Below are 14,379 nucleotides of genomic sequence, written 5' to 3'. Positions count from 1 at the left end.
CTAATATGCAATGGTATAATTTCCTTCTTTTCTTATAAAAAGAAAAAACAAGTGAACTTGAAGTGTAAAAATTGAATGTTGGAAGTTGGGAAAAAGAAAAAAACAGAATAACAAAATTTATTGACAAGGGTATTTTAGTCAAGCTGAAGTTTGGTACACAAGGATACAACAACACTTGATGCATTTAAACAAGATTCTCAAATAATAATAATAAAAGAAAGAAAATGGTGGTGGGCTGAGACACGGAATTGGAAGTAAGATAAAACTGCTTCTAAACTGGACCAGTCACTATTTTTCTTTCTACTATTTGTTCAATAACACAAGTGTGTAACAACCCTTTACGGTATTTTAGTCAAGCTGAAGTTTGGTACCACAAGAATACAAAAACACTTGATGCATTTAAACAAGATTCTCAAATAATAATACAGTAATAAAAGAAAGAAAATGGTGGTGGGCTGAGACACGGAATTGGAAGCAGATAGGATAAAACTGCTTCTAAATTGGACCAGTCACTATTTTTCTTTCTACTATTTGTTCAATAACACAAGTGTGTAACAACCCTTTAGGATATTTTAGTCAAGCTGAAGTTTGGTACCACAAGGATACAAAAACACATGATGCATTTAAACAAGATTCTCAAACAATAATACAGTAATAAAAGAAAGAAAATGGTGGTGGGCTGAGACACGGAATTGGAAGCAGATAGGATAAAACTGCTTCTAAACTGGACCAGTCACTATTTTTCTTTCTACTATTTGTTCATAACATAAGTGTGTAACAACCCACCCTTGAGGACTTAAGCTCTCTCTCTATATATTTACATATGCATACATGCTAGCCTATAGGACTTAATTTCCCTTCTCTCTCTTTTTCTCTCTCTCTCTATCTATATTCTAGCTCTTCCATCTCTCAATGGCAGAGTTCCTGAACCAATCTTTTAGCAAATTTACCCTCAATTCAATCAAAATAAAATCTGAAAGGGGGACTATGATACAAAAACTGCATTTAAGACCAATCCGATGTGCGGTAACTGAAGATAAACGGTGGACTGTTGTTAAGAATGGAAAAGATTCATTGAACATCTGCCGAGTTGTTAACGGGATGTGGCAGACAAGTGGTGGTTGGGGAAGAATTGACCAGGACAATGCAGTTGATGCTATGCTTCGATATGCTGATTCTGGGCTCACTACTTTTGATATGGCCGATATATGTAAGGCATTGAGGCACCTCAGGGATATGACTTAATTACTAGTCTATATATGTGATCAAGAACACGTGGTTATAGCATGTTCTCAACTTTGTTAAAAAGATTTTATTGTCATTGCTTATTTTACTAATACATCGCTACAACATAATTTGTTTTTAAGGTGAATCAAGAGAGTAATATTGAGGGACAGTTTTAGCGTACTCTGCACACCCTTGCATTTAAATTTTCTCCGTTAATCATTTTCAGTTTTTACTACAACTTTTTTCTGCCTATCATGAGTGACCTTTATTGATTAGTTTGATTTCACAGATGGGCCTGCAGAAGATCTTTATGGAATCTTCATTAATCGAGTCCGTAGAGAGCGCTCACCAGAGTTATTGGAAAACGTCAGAGGGTAAATTACACTCACAGAGACTTTGATGTTGAGATGGTGCTTCATTGACTATTTGTTGTTTGTTTCTGGTTCTTCTGGACAGAAAACTAGTTTATAATGCATCTTAGGTCACATGATTAGGAAACTAGGACCTCTGGCTCATTTTAACATGCACAAGGAAAATATATGATGAGAATTTTTGTTAGCATGGAGACTGGTGATTTGTCCAAATAATTAGTCTTACTGTTTGTTTTGTGTACTGCAGCCTTACTAAATGGGTTCCACCACCTGTTAAGATGACAAGTAGCTATGTCCGTGGGAACATCAATGTTTCACTGAAGAGGATGGATGTTGCATTCTTGGACATGCTTCAATTTCATTGGTATTAAATTTCTTCTCGCTTATGTTTTTTGTGGTAACGGGGAGATTCTCACAACTTGCTAAGACAGTTTCTTATGCAAGATATGTAACATGTGTATGTTCAAACCCCAGTGCACAGAGATGGCAGTGTCTGGTTTCTCTGCCCCAAACCAAGATGAGTTTCTCAATTTTACCACATCCTCGACCCCAAGTCCATTCTCTAAGCCCTCTCCATAAACACATTCTGGATTTCTGTGAGAATTGAATTATCAATACCTTATTGAGCTCAAAGAAAACTTTGAACTCTTCTTGAGATCAATCTGAATCCTAGCTAAATCAAAATCCTTACCATCTTTATAGGTGCTAGAACACAAAGGCCTCAGATTGAAGTGCTTTCTTGTCGGTGTGTGTGGAACAATGAGAGACGGAGAGGTATTTTTATCTCAGCACGTGTCAAATAATGAGTGAGAAATAGTGATGAGCCTCTCTGGCGTAGAAGAAAATAGTCAGCAAATGGATGACAGAGTAATGAATTATAGGCTGTACATAAAGAGAATGATTAGTGAATTCTTAAAGATCAGGAACAATTTTTATGAATTCTACATATAATGAGGTAGGAGTGTAGGACAGGGTGGGTTCACCCTTATTTCAATGCATCCTAAAGCTGGCTCAGGTATTGCCCTGCTTCTGCCCTGTTTATTCCCTACCTAGACCTGTCCTATTGGGGTGGGGTAAGTCACTAGACCTCAATAATGCTGAGTAAATTTTTTTTTTTTTTTTTTTTTTTTTTTTTAATTCTTGATCAGTTCACTCAAAGAGTTTAAAAAATCTCTGTTATTGTTTAGTGCTTTTATTTTATGTATGAAGTTGCCAATTCTATGTAATAGATGAATTGATCATTTTATTTGAAAGTCTAGTAAGTATTGAAGGCAACTCCTAAATCCCTTAGCGGCAAACTTCAAGGAATTTAATCTCTTTTTACCCTTCAGTGATTTCTAGGCCGGATCATATTCTCTAATCATGTAGCTGTCTCTTTTTTTTTTGGTTAGGCAAGATTTGAACCCAAGCACAGCTATGTTCCCTTTCCTTACTAATCTTTCTTTCATTTTTCTTCTTGAAACAGGTGGGACTATGCAAATTATGGCTACCTTGATGCACTAAAGCACCTTACAGATCTCAAAGAAGAAGGTTAATTTTATTTCCATTTGCCGTTCAGCCATCAAATTCAATCCCAGGTTTCTTGATAACCCTCAATTACTTCATTTTATGGCATGCAGGTAAGATTAAAACCATCGCTTTGACTAACTTTGATACGGAGAGGTTACAGATAATCCTGGAAAATGAAATTCCAGTTGTTAGCAATCAGGTAACGGAACTATATTTTGTTGTTGTAATTGGCATTTCCATAGACGGAGTATTCAGTTGCTGGGAATTTTCTTGTGGGTTTCTTCAGGTACAACATTCAATTGTTGACATGCGTCCTCAACAGAAGATGGCAGAGCTTTGTCAGCTTACAGGAGTTAAACTTATAACGTCTCTCTCTCTCTCTCTGTGTGTGCTGCTTTTGATATCTCATTATTCAATTATCCACTTCCTTGATGATCAATGCCCAATCCGGATAGTTCTGCTTGCGACAGTTCTTAATTTATCTTTACTGGGATCAAATTCTATTAGGTTAAAACTTTTTTTCTCTTGAACTGGCTAATGAGTTCAATAGATTGCCATTTCTATTGTTCAAAATTGATGATCCGTTTACAGCCTCTGGTATAAAAGAACGTGTTGACAATGAACCTTTGCAAAGTTATGGCTTCGTGCACTCTTTCGAGATCTGACATAGTTTTGCATGCAGCTATGGAACTGTAATGGGCGGATTATTGTCTGAGAAGTTCCTTGACACCAACTTATCCATTCCTTTTGCTGGCCCTCCTCTAAACACTCCTTCCCTTCAGAAATACAAAAGGGTATATACTCTTAACACAACTATTGTTTTCTATATGTACTCCAAAAAATGATAACAACAGATTCATAATGAGGAAATTGTTGATATGATGGAATATGAATTATATGTAACTGATGTGGCAGGGGAAAAAAATGGAACTCTGGTTTAGGAATATGATTCCGCAATTGATTCTATAGTGTAAAAACAGGATGGAAGCTGGTCTGAAACTTGATCGCAAAGTTAAAGCAATACATGATGACAATAAAAGCATGAGAAACATTAGTCATTATTCATAGAATTAACTATTTCAGGAATGTTTTTGGGATTTGTGAATATTTCTGCAAATCATTCATTAACAAAGGGAATTTGTGACTTTTTTCATAGCATAGTTCTAAATTAATTTTTCATGTTTTGGTGATAACCTTTCGTGAATTTGCAATAATGTCGCAGATGGTTGATGCTTGGGGAGGATGGAGTCTCTTCCAGGTTTTGCTGCAAACTCTTAAAAAAGTAGCTTCTAAACATGGGGTCTCAATCCCAACAGTTGCTGTGAAATACATCCTGGATCAGGTAAAGCCATTTCACCTACTTAACCTAATGATGACATTTTTTTTTTTTTTGTAGAAAATTAATACATAGAATATACGATTTGAATGCTTCTCTTTTTGTACTTCTGTATTTTGCTACACGGTTTTGGGTTTGCAGCCAGCCGTGGCAGGATCAATGATCGGGGTTAGGCTCGGGTTGTCGGAACATATCAAAGAATCCAGTGCTGTATTTTCATTTGTTCTTGACGAAGAGGACGTAAATAGCATCCAAGAGGTTTCGAAGAAAGGGAAAGATCTGCTAAGAGTAATTGGTGACTGCGGGGATGAATTAAGGCGTGCATGAGACACTCAATTGCTTCATTGTTTGGTCACATTAGATTTTTCTTTTCCTTTTTCTTGCTCATTTTGTTTCATTAATACATACTGCATATTGTAATCATTTTGTATCAGTAAAAATGTTCGTATGCCCTGTAATTTACTAAATAATAAAACCTGTGTTTTGATCTTACTATTGCCAAGAAGTACTTTTTCTTTGCTGGTTAGACAAATGTGCCAATCACATTCACACCACATGGTCCTATCTCCCTGAAAACAGGATTTTGACTGGAACAAAAGATGTCTTCTCCAAATAAAGGGTCCCAATTTCTGTTCATAAAGGTTCTAATCTAAATGGGATTACTTCATTGGTGAACTATGCAACTTCTTTAAAATTCAATTACGGTCCACCAAGTTTCTACAGTATTTTTTAAATATAATTTTATAGTAAATTATTGATAAAACTATTTGGAAAGGGACAATACTTGAGTCCTTAAACGTAGAAATGTATATCATCTTTACAGGATGTAGAACAAATGTATACATCTTCTTTAGTTACCAAATTACTTATGATAAGATACATACTTACTTACTATATCAAAGATGGTGGTTACATATACTATCTTTGATTTGGTAATAAAAGAAATTATGTCTATTTTTTATTGGTCCATATTAGCGGTGAGGACAATATACATTTTCACTAATAAGGACCTAATCTAAGTATTGTCAAAGTATATGCATTACATGATGCATTCCATTTGTTCAACTTGATGGAACATGTTTTACCTACATAATTGAATTGGGAAATTCATATTTTTCCAAAAAAGTTGAATAGTTCATTAGAGTAGTGGGGTATTTTGATTTAGATTAGTACATTACAGGAAGGGCTCTACATTTTTATTAGTAAGAACTTAAGTATTGTCCGAGTGAATGCATTACATGATGCATTGTATTTGTTCAATTTGACGGAACAAGCTTTTACTTACATAATTGTATTGGAAAATTTAGATTTTTTCAAAGAGACTGAATAGTTCACTAGACCAGTGGGCTGCTTTAATTTAGATTAGTAAACTGCAGGAAGGTTCACATATACGCAACCTTATATTCATATTTAGTGAGATTGTTTTCATGTTTAACCCTCAAATGATGATTTCATAATGAATTGTAGAACTTATTAGAAAATTATTTTTATTAACTATATTTTTTTAGTATTTGGCTGTCTTTTTGGATTAAAAAATACAATGATAAACCTGACAGTGATTATTTGTTATGCACTGAGTCACTGATGCGACCATTGAGGCATTCCATAACAGAGATAAACACCTTACTGATGGAGGCATTCTATATGTTTTTTCAAACGTATGAAATTTTATTTTATTTTAGCATTACTTATAAATAAAAAAAAGATAAAATATTTTACCTTTGAAGATGAAAAAATGACTAGGTAAATTATTTTATTCCTAATTTTGGTGGACCGCTAACTGCCATTCTTGTCTCTCGGTAAGCATTTCTCACTCTCTCGTTCTTCTGTCATTTCTGGCTTCTCTCTAGCGCGCGCGCTCTCTCTCTATATTATATATTATATTCCAGACACACGAGTTTACTTAAACCCTAGTCTTTTCTCTGTAACTAACCTAAACCCTAAATTTGTTCGCATTCATGATTTGGACTGATTTTTATTCAGGATTTCGGGTTCGGATTTGCATGGTAAATGAATTTTGTTTATAAGATCATATTCGAAGCAGGATTCGGGGTAAGAATTTGACCCTAAACCCTAACATTAGGACAAAGGTTTACTCCAGAATCCTCCATTCCATTTCGTGTCCTACAGCATACCAAACATCTCTGACGGAATCACTCATCGTCGCTGGTATAACACACACTCTCTCTTTTATATATGTGATGCACACACAAAGTATACGTGTATGTGAGTGTGTGTCTGCACTTGTGTTTTCTTTCATTTTATTGATACTCTGGTTCTCACTTCAGTTTTTGAATCGCTCTTTGTAGCGCTCAATTGAATACGGGATTTTGTAGCGGAAGCTTGATCGGAGAACCAGAAAGCAATCATGGATGGTATGTTGTAATATGTGTGCACATCCTATTTCAAGGAAAATACTTTTTTTTTTTTTTTTCCTGGTTTCTGAACGTTAAAGAAAAACTGGTTTGATTTTTTTACTGCTAGTAGAAAGGAAAGTATTTCCAAAATGCTAACTAATTTGTAATTTTTTTCAAAGTTTTGTTGAAGCCCTTGCAACAACCAACTAAATTGTATTGTTGAGATTGTTTTTCTATCCACATTGTTGAGCTTTTACTATTTGAGATTTGGGACAATAAAGTGCAAAACAAGTTAATAATTATATGATTTTGAATCAGACCTAAATTGCCTTTGGTAATGTTGTTAATGATTTGTGAGTCGGATGCTTAATCATTATCATTTTATTAGCACACAGAATATAGGAGACATTATTACTTGAAATATTCAAATTAGGTTGAAAAAGGAAAAAAAGATTTGTGTGTGCTTGTGTGTGTATTCTTCAAATGTCACACTGTTTTTGTTACTACACAACTAAGCAAGCTTTTGGCATTGAAGCATCTCTTCACACAGGATTTATTTTAATTAAAACTGATTCCCATATTCCTTGACCTAATGTGGTGATGCTTATGTATTGTCCTTAGGTTTTTGATTATTTCATTTAGCGAAATATTTGGGAACATTATAATAACAAATTTAAACACAGAAATAAAGTGAGGTCAAATTGTATTTGTAAAAATGCAAGAAAATTCTTAACGTTTGGCTTTTCACCTGTATAATTTCATGCTTAGGCTCTCCTTCTAGATCGACTCAATCTCTAACCAAACTCGGGTTTTTGCCTTATTATAAATGTAAACTTCATAGATCGAGCTTTTATCACTTCTCTAAGCAACGGTCTCTTTTCTTTCACATCAGCAATATATTTTTTTTTTTTATAAGTAAAATGTATAAAAGGCGTTCAAAAGGGGAACGCGTCCCAAGCTATACAGAAAACTGAAATTATCATCTCAAGGAACCCACAAAGTCCACAATATCCTCAATGGAGGAAAAATCTCTCCCCCAACCCCAACAAAAAAGAGTACAAATAATAGAGAATTTCAACAACCCAACGGAGGCCTCCTTCCCATCAAAAGATCTTCTATTCCGCTCTTTCCAAATGCTTCACATCAGCAATATTTATTAATTGTTGTGAAGATTTAGAGTCAAATACCCATAATATGGTATTTGTTGACTTCTTTTTGTTATCCATAAATTCAAATTGCATAAAAGGTCTCATTTAGTTAGACTTTAGACTCTTGTATTGAGGCTTCCAGGTCTCTGTTTTGAGATCCCAGTGCCTCATCTCATACTTTTGCATGCTTAAAACTCTTGAAAATCTTGTAGCTTGCTTGAACTAATACAGAGAGTTTGAACTGATGGGGAAATTGTACTTACAAGTTGTTACCTTTTGGGAATACTTTAGTTGATTCACAGCCAACTATGGAGGAAACTATTTTGGTTGGTGATGATCTAATGATGGGGCCACCATCGCCGATCATTCCACCAGAGATTGCATCTCATGTGCTTGAAGGGGTAGATTTGTGTGATGGGATCTTGAGGAATCTATTTTTGTGTAAGTCTTGCTGCTTTCCCCTTCTTTTTTGTGTATCAATTTGTGCTTCGATAATGGTTATTTTTTCTTTTTAAATTTTGGTTTTATATTTTAGGCTTGCAAATCAATGACATTGAGCCATTTTGTCAAGATGAGATTGCTTTGTATCGGCAATGTGCTGAGAAAAGGGTGGGACGATTTTGCGCTTCTACTTCCCTTATAATTTCAATGTTAATATTTTGTAAAATCGCAGGTTTCTGAACTTGTTTTATAGTTATATCAAGCATTTCATTCCAAGTAATGGATAACTGGGTTGTAGGATAAGGAACTAAGGCAACGGCTTCAAAATAGTGAGCAGAAATTGGGGTTGTCAATGCCTTTAGATGAAGCCAAAGAAAGAGCTGCTCAGCTAGAATCAGAAATTACATCATTGGATAGGTAATTTTCTGGCAAGCATGTTAACTTGTTTGATATTGCCTTACATTAAACGTTACAATAACACATGCAATGCATTACAGACTTTATTTAATGTTCAATTTCTCCTTTGCTAAAATTTATAGTCTTTCAGATGTCGGATTTGACAGATTTGTTTCAGTATTCTTTTGATTGGATAATTTTATATAATGAAATTTTGGCCTATGCAACTTAAAGTGGGATTTGAACACCTGAATATCTTTGAAGGGCTTCTTTAATTCTTAGGCCATGACATTGAATTCCTGTTATTAGAATATGCTTTCTGATAGTATGAGTAACAGTCCAGGAGGAATGCCTTTCATGTAAACATAGAATAGGTTGATGTTTGGATAATGGTAGAAGCCTAATTGGATTATCCAGGTTCTTAAAAAGTATTAATATAACAGTCTATAGTAATTTAAATCTATTTGTCTGAATGTTAATCAATGCAGTCTGAAGTCAATCTGATCTGTTTCTTTATATCAAGTATTATATATTATGATATAGTGGATTTGTTTTCATACACATACAACTCGAAGTTGTTATTGCTGAATCTATTACTTCTGACACCAAATCTAAGTTTGTTGATGGACTCGGGCTATGGACTAAACTTGGTGGTTGTGGTAATGAGTAAGCTTGGAGAATTAAGAATTCAAAGCCGTATATATTATAGATGTGTATATATGTATGAATGTATATTAGAGAGAGAGAGATAGAGTCACAACCAGTGTTATCAATGGCCCAAGGCGCACTAAGGCACTAGAGTTCCTTTGGAGCCTAGGCGCAAGGTGCGAGGTGAGGCGCATGCCTGAGTGAAGTGAGGAGCATAATGAAAAAAATTAAATTACTATTAAATCATTCATATTCCATATCAATAGCATCTTTAATAATAGGTTTCAGAAGATCTGTTAGTTCGCCCCTCAAAACAATGCCAATGCACCCAAACTATTGGCTAAAATTGATGTTACATAATACCTCTACCATAAAAACTAGAGAGAGAGAAAAGCAGAAGTAATAACATTGTTAACCACTGGGCCGTTGGCCCAGGTGGTATAACCTTTCCTCCTTGAAGGGGAAGCGAGGGTTCAAGCACCATAGTGGGCATTTGTGGATGTTTAATATATATATATATATATATATGTAATAGCATCGTTAGAACATGAAAATATTTCAATTCTATAGGTAAGTTCTTGTGAGAATTTAGCTAATTTTTTAGCATTTATTTACCAGTTGCTTGATGTGGAGGGTAGGAGATAGGATTGAGTTGGAAGCTTAATTCTGTTAGTTTGGATCAAAGACTCGCAATTTAGTGAGGTTGATGGCAGCCAAGTATGACAAAAGTTATCTTAGTCTCTTGGTTAAGGAACTAATTAAGTACGACCATGAATGGAATGTGGACTTTGGTAAGTCATCATCTTAATTTGCAATGTTCAAAAGAGGGATTTGATTCAATTTAGCCAGAGACATGTTTTAGTTTCACTGATGATGTTAAGACATCCCTTTAATGAGATATTACAAATTTTGGATCCATTGATGGTATTAAGACGTACCGCAGAGCGCGGATAACTGGACCTTTTCATTATTTCAAGGAAGAAGTATATGTTTGGTGGGCAACTGTGAGCAGAACAGTTGATCCCCTTTATTTAAGAGACTTCAATAACAAAAGGACGCTGATAGATTATTTTAATTAGCTGGCTTATTTGAAAATTGTCAATTTCTTGCAAGGTTGTGTTAGTTTTTCGGCATGTGGCTGAGACCTGACTTGTGCTTTGTGGTGGTGTATTTGGTCCAAGAGGAACTTAAATTGGATGGATCTTCTCATTGATAGATTAAAGCATTTGTTGTTAAGATAATCCTATTGGTGGGAGAATACTTTTGCCTGACTATAGCTCTCTTTGTTGATTTTTAGTTTGAGATCAACTTTTGTAAAGGGCAAGTCTTTTGTACATCTTGTGTGCACTCAATGTGTACTTTTGGCACCTTCTTTGGAACCTTTCAGTGATATTATTTTTACTTAGTAAGAAATTTTTTATAGAGATAAAATGAAAGAAAATCAATTGAGATGGATTGGAAAGACCAATAAATTCGCCAGTTAGGAAGAATGACATGGTCCACTTTGAGCGAGGATAATACTAGTAAAAGGGGAGACCGAAGTTAATAGATTTACTATGGAAGGATCTAATAGCATGTGGTGTACTTATCCGAAAAATATATATAATAACATGTCGTTTGATTGATATTGTGGCCTTAGATTAGCTAGAGTGGAATGGAAAAATATGATTCCTGTACCTTATCAAAAAAAAAATGATTCATGTAGCCAACCCCAAGTAGTTGGGAAAAAGGTTTTGTCTAGTTGAGTTAACAAAATTATAACATGCATGGATTGTTTTTTCATTTAGTCTACAAAGATTAGCGTAGGAAAATTTGCAAATGCATCTGCAATTTGGCTCATTCAAGGATGACAATTTTTTTTTTTTTTTTGGACTAGTAAGATTGTATAAAAAAGCACTCAAGAGGGGAATGCATCCCACACAAACCACACAAGACCAAAAAGGGCCTCTAAACTCTCCATGTATTTCCAAATTCTCCCTAAAACCCAACAAAAAAGAGTGCTAATAATGGAGAACTTTAACGCACCAATAGGATTTTCCTTTCCATCAAAGGATCACCAAACACACAAAGGCGTAATCTTCCAGAAATCACGGACTTGGGCCCCCACTATACACCTTCTCCAAGCCTCCACCAAGTCTCTCGAGGATATGGGCATAACCCACTTGAATCCAAGCAAACCCAACATCATGACCCAACAGTCTCAAGCCACGGGACAATGCAAAAGAAGGTGATCCTCTGTTTCCTCACCTTTATTACACATGTAGCAGCAGTTGACCACGACGTCTCCTCCTCCTTAGGTTATCCTGAGGCAATATCTTCTCCAACACAGAAGTCCAAGCAAAGAAAGCCACCTTAATGGGAGCCTTAGTTTGCCAAATAAGCCTGTAATGGGAAAGGATCTCCATCGAACATCAAAACAGCCATGGGAGGAGGGAACCCACATCCATGAGTCAGAAACTCCACTCACAATCTCATGGCGGTACAGCGTATCCAGCAAACTGATGACGTCCTCAATCTGCTAATCCTAAAAGTGCCGCAAAAAGCGCATGGCCCAAGTTGTTCTCCCGCTATCGGCTTGATAGCAGTCAACTACCAAGGCATCTCTATCTGTAGCGATCCTGAAGCGTCTAGGAAATATGAACGCAAGAGATCGATTTCTACACCATAAATCCTCCCAAAAGCGGATCCCCCTACCATCTCTAACACGAAATCTGATGTGTTTGGAGAATTCATCCCACCCCTTCCAAATGGATTTCCACGCCCCCAACACCAGCTGGAGATCTCACCTCCAAAGAACACCGTCCGCCTTGAGATGCTTGGAGGGCTACTCCCTTTTATATTTGCTGGGGTTTGTGGCGTGAGAGGAATAAGAGATCCTTTAAGGGAGAGGAGTCTCCTATTTGGTCTCTTAAATTCAATATTCTATCTACTTTATTCTTTTGGGTTAATGGGAGGGATTGTAACTCTATAGATTGTCTTTTGGACTTTGTGGATAACTTAAAGTTATAGTGCCGCCTTGGTCGGCTTTGTTTCCTCTGGGAGCACTCCCCTTTTGAGCGCCTTTCTTCAATATAATCTTACCTATCAAAAAATAAATAAAAAAGAAAATAAAAAAGGAACACCGTCTGCCCCTCATCTCCCCAAATTTGCTAGCAATCATCTTCCTTAGTCTGTGCCTCTCCAACCCCAAAATGTATTATGGTTCAGCTAAATAAGTTAGTGACAGAAAAGTATTAGGGTTCATGTTACGAAACTTTTTTGCCCATCTTCTTTATGAACAAGGAGAAATTTTAATGCTTATGCTTGTAAGTAGTAACAAGAGGAGCTCTTTGCCACTTGAAACCAGACATAGTCTCCTTTCCCCGGGGTTGGTACCCGCTTATGATAATGTAAGGCTCTAAAAACAAGAGACTCCGATGACCTTGCAATTATATGTTATGAGAGAAGTTGCATTCTTTAAACTGCAGTTTACCTTGAGCTTGGTGTTCCATGCGCCTAATGGTACAGGTGGAAGATTTATTTTTATCTCATTCTACTACAGCTATAAAATTTTGCACCTTGCTTTTCTTTTTTATATAAAATAATGTATCGCAGAGGTTATTAATTGCAATAATCATATTTTATATTTGTTTTTAAACAACATTGTAGGCGGTTGATTCTGGCTAGTGGGGTTGAAGGTATGGAAGGATTTCGGCAGAGATGGAGTTTGCATGGCCGCCTCACAGATACCAAGTAACATTACACATCCTTGTTCTTTTATGAAGCAAGCACATATGGCATATAATATGTGTTCCCTCTTCCATCAGGGCACTCAATTTTTAAGCAGTTGTTCAATTTTAGTTGAAAAAAATTGGAGGTGAAAACAAGCTCTAGTCTGCTGCAGTGGTTTTGTCTCGTAGATGCGTTTTTTGGATATTATATGATGATCAGTGAGTTGCATTGGTAATTGGCTGGCATCAATTGGCCAGGCTATGCCATAAATCACTGTGTATAGAGTGATGAATGGTGGACCCCCCTCCACCCACACAAAAAAGCCCCCAATAAGTAATAATTACAAAGTGTGCTATTTTTGGTTTAACATGAGCTGTATAAATGTTATTATTGTTGTTATTATTATTAAATTACTTTTGGTGACGGTTGTTATCTGAGTCTGTATCCTCCGCTTTGTGATTATTATTGGCCATCGTTATATACTTAAAATTGAGTTTAATGCAGGAGAAGGCTGGAGGCCCTGAAGCAGGGAATAGAAAAGAGGAAAAAGGACGAGCCAGTTGGAGGTTCAACCACCAAAAGATGGTTTTTTGGGTGAAAGAAGGTGTTGCCTTGCTTAAGTACCGAATGGATTTATGTCCAGCCTGAAGATGAAGCGTACCTCTGGCTATTGTTTTCTTAGGGAGGTTTTTGAACTATCATACCAGTGTTATTTGAGAATTCCAGTGAAGCATATCTTGGCGCTAGAGGAGTTTGGCGCACGATATGCGATAGCAGATAGGAATAGCCTTTGAATGCCCACATACAGTTTGTGTGAGTTAATCAAACATTTTATGGATTTCAAACTATTGAAGGCAACCTCAGGCTTAGGATTTAGAAAGTTCTTAATGCCAGCCATTTTTGGGCCATGGCAGGAAGAAGTGATTGTGGGGAGTGTCCCAGTTTCTTCTTTTCTAGTATTCCACTTGTATGTGTTCCTGTTTGATTTGGTAGGAAAAGTACTCCACATATTCTGAAGTGGTTAATAAAAGAAAAAATATTTTGTGATCTGACATCAATCCATATTTTCTCTTAGTAAAGTTTGTTGCAGCAGAACTGTTAATTAATCATAATCTTACTCCATGGTCAAAGAATTGTGTTGGACTTCAATTAACATAAGCTCATTTGCATGGATACGACTACAAATCAACAGTGTAATTGGAAACATTTTTGGATGATATCATGTTTTTGACCCA

The 14,379-nt window shown here is 35.9% G+C and overlaps 2 protein-coding genes across 2 annotated transcripts; both read left to right on the top strand.

Moving 5' to 3' along the window:
* The first annotated feature begins 802 nt into the window (after nucleotides 1–802).
* On the top strand, nucleotides 803–4,933 carry LOC132270166 (flagellar radial spoke protein 5-like). Its single transcript, XM_059771366.1, has 9 exons — nucleotides 803–1,210; nucleotides 1,517–1,601; nucleotides 1,846–1,962; nucleotides 3,064–3,128; nucleotides 3,218–3,306; nucleotides 3,394–3,473; nucleotides 3,790–3,901; nucleotides 4,330–4,449; nucleotides 4,585–4,933. The coding sequence occupies exons 1-9, from the start codon at nucleotides 913–915 to the stop codon at nucleotides 4,768–4,770; spliced, it is 1,152 nt and encodes a 383-aa protein (XP_059627349.1). The 5' UTR covers nucleotides 803–912; the 3' UTR covers nucleotides 4,771–4,933.
* Nucleotides 4,934–6,248: 1,315 nt separating this feature from the next.
* On the top strand, nucleotides 6,249–14,196 carry LOC132270164 (uncharacterized). The gene is made up of 7 exons (XM_059771364.1): nucleotides 6,249–6,612; nucleotides 6,753–6,818; nucleotides 8,240–8,389; nucleotides 8,484–8,557; nucleotides 8,688–8,806; nucleotides 13,082–13,165; nucleotides 13,649–14,196. The coding sequence occupies exons 2-7, from the start codon at nucleotides 6,812–6,814 to the stop codon at nucleotides 13,740–13,742; spliced, it is 528 nt and encodes a 175-aa protein (XP_059627347.1). The 5' UTR covers nucleotides 6,249–6,612; nucleotides 6,753–6,811; the 3' UTR covers nucleotides 13,743–14,196.
* The last annotated feature ends 183 nt before the right edge of the window (nucleotides 14,197–14,379 follow it).

This window comes from Cornus florida, unplaced genomic scaffold, assembly GCF_030987335.1.
Source record: "Cornus florida cultivar Cherokee Brave unplaced genomic scaffold, ASM3098733v1 CherokeeBrave_3.0.0_Hap2_Chr08, whole genome shotgun sequence".
NCBI classification, from domain to species: domain Eukaryota; kingdom Viridiplantae; phylum Streptophyta; class Magnoliopsida; order Cornales; family Cornaceae; genus Cornus; species Cornus florida.
This window is presented reverse-complemented; position numbering and strand designations above follow the sequence as displayed.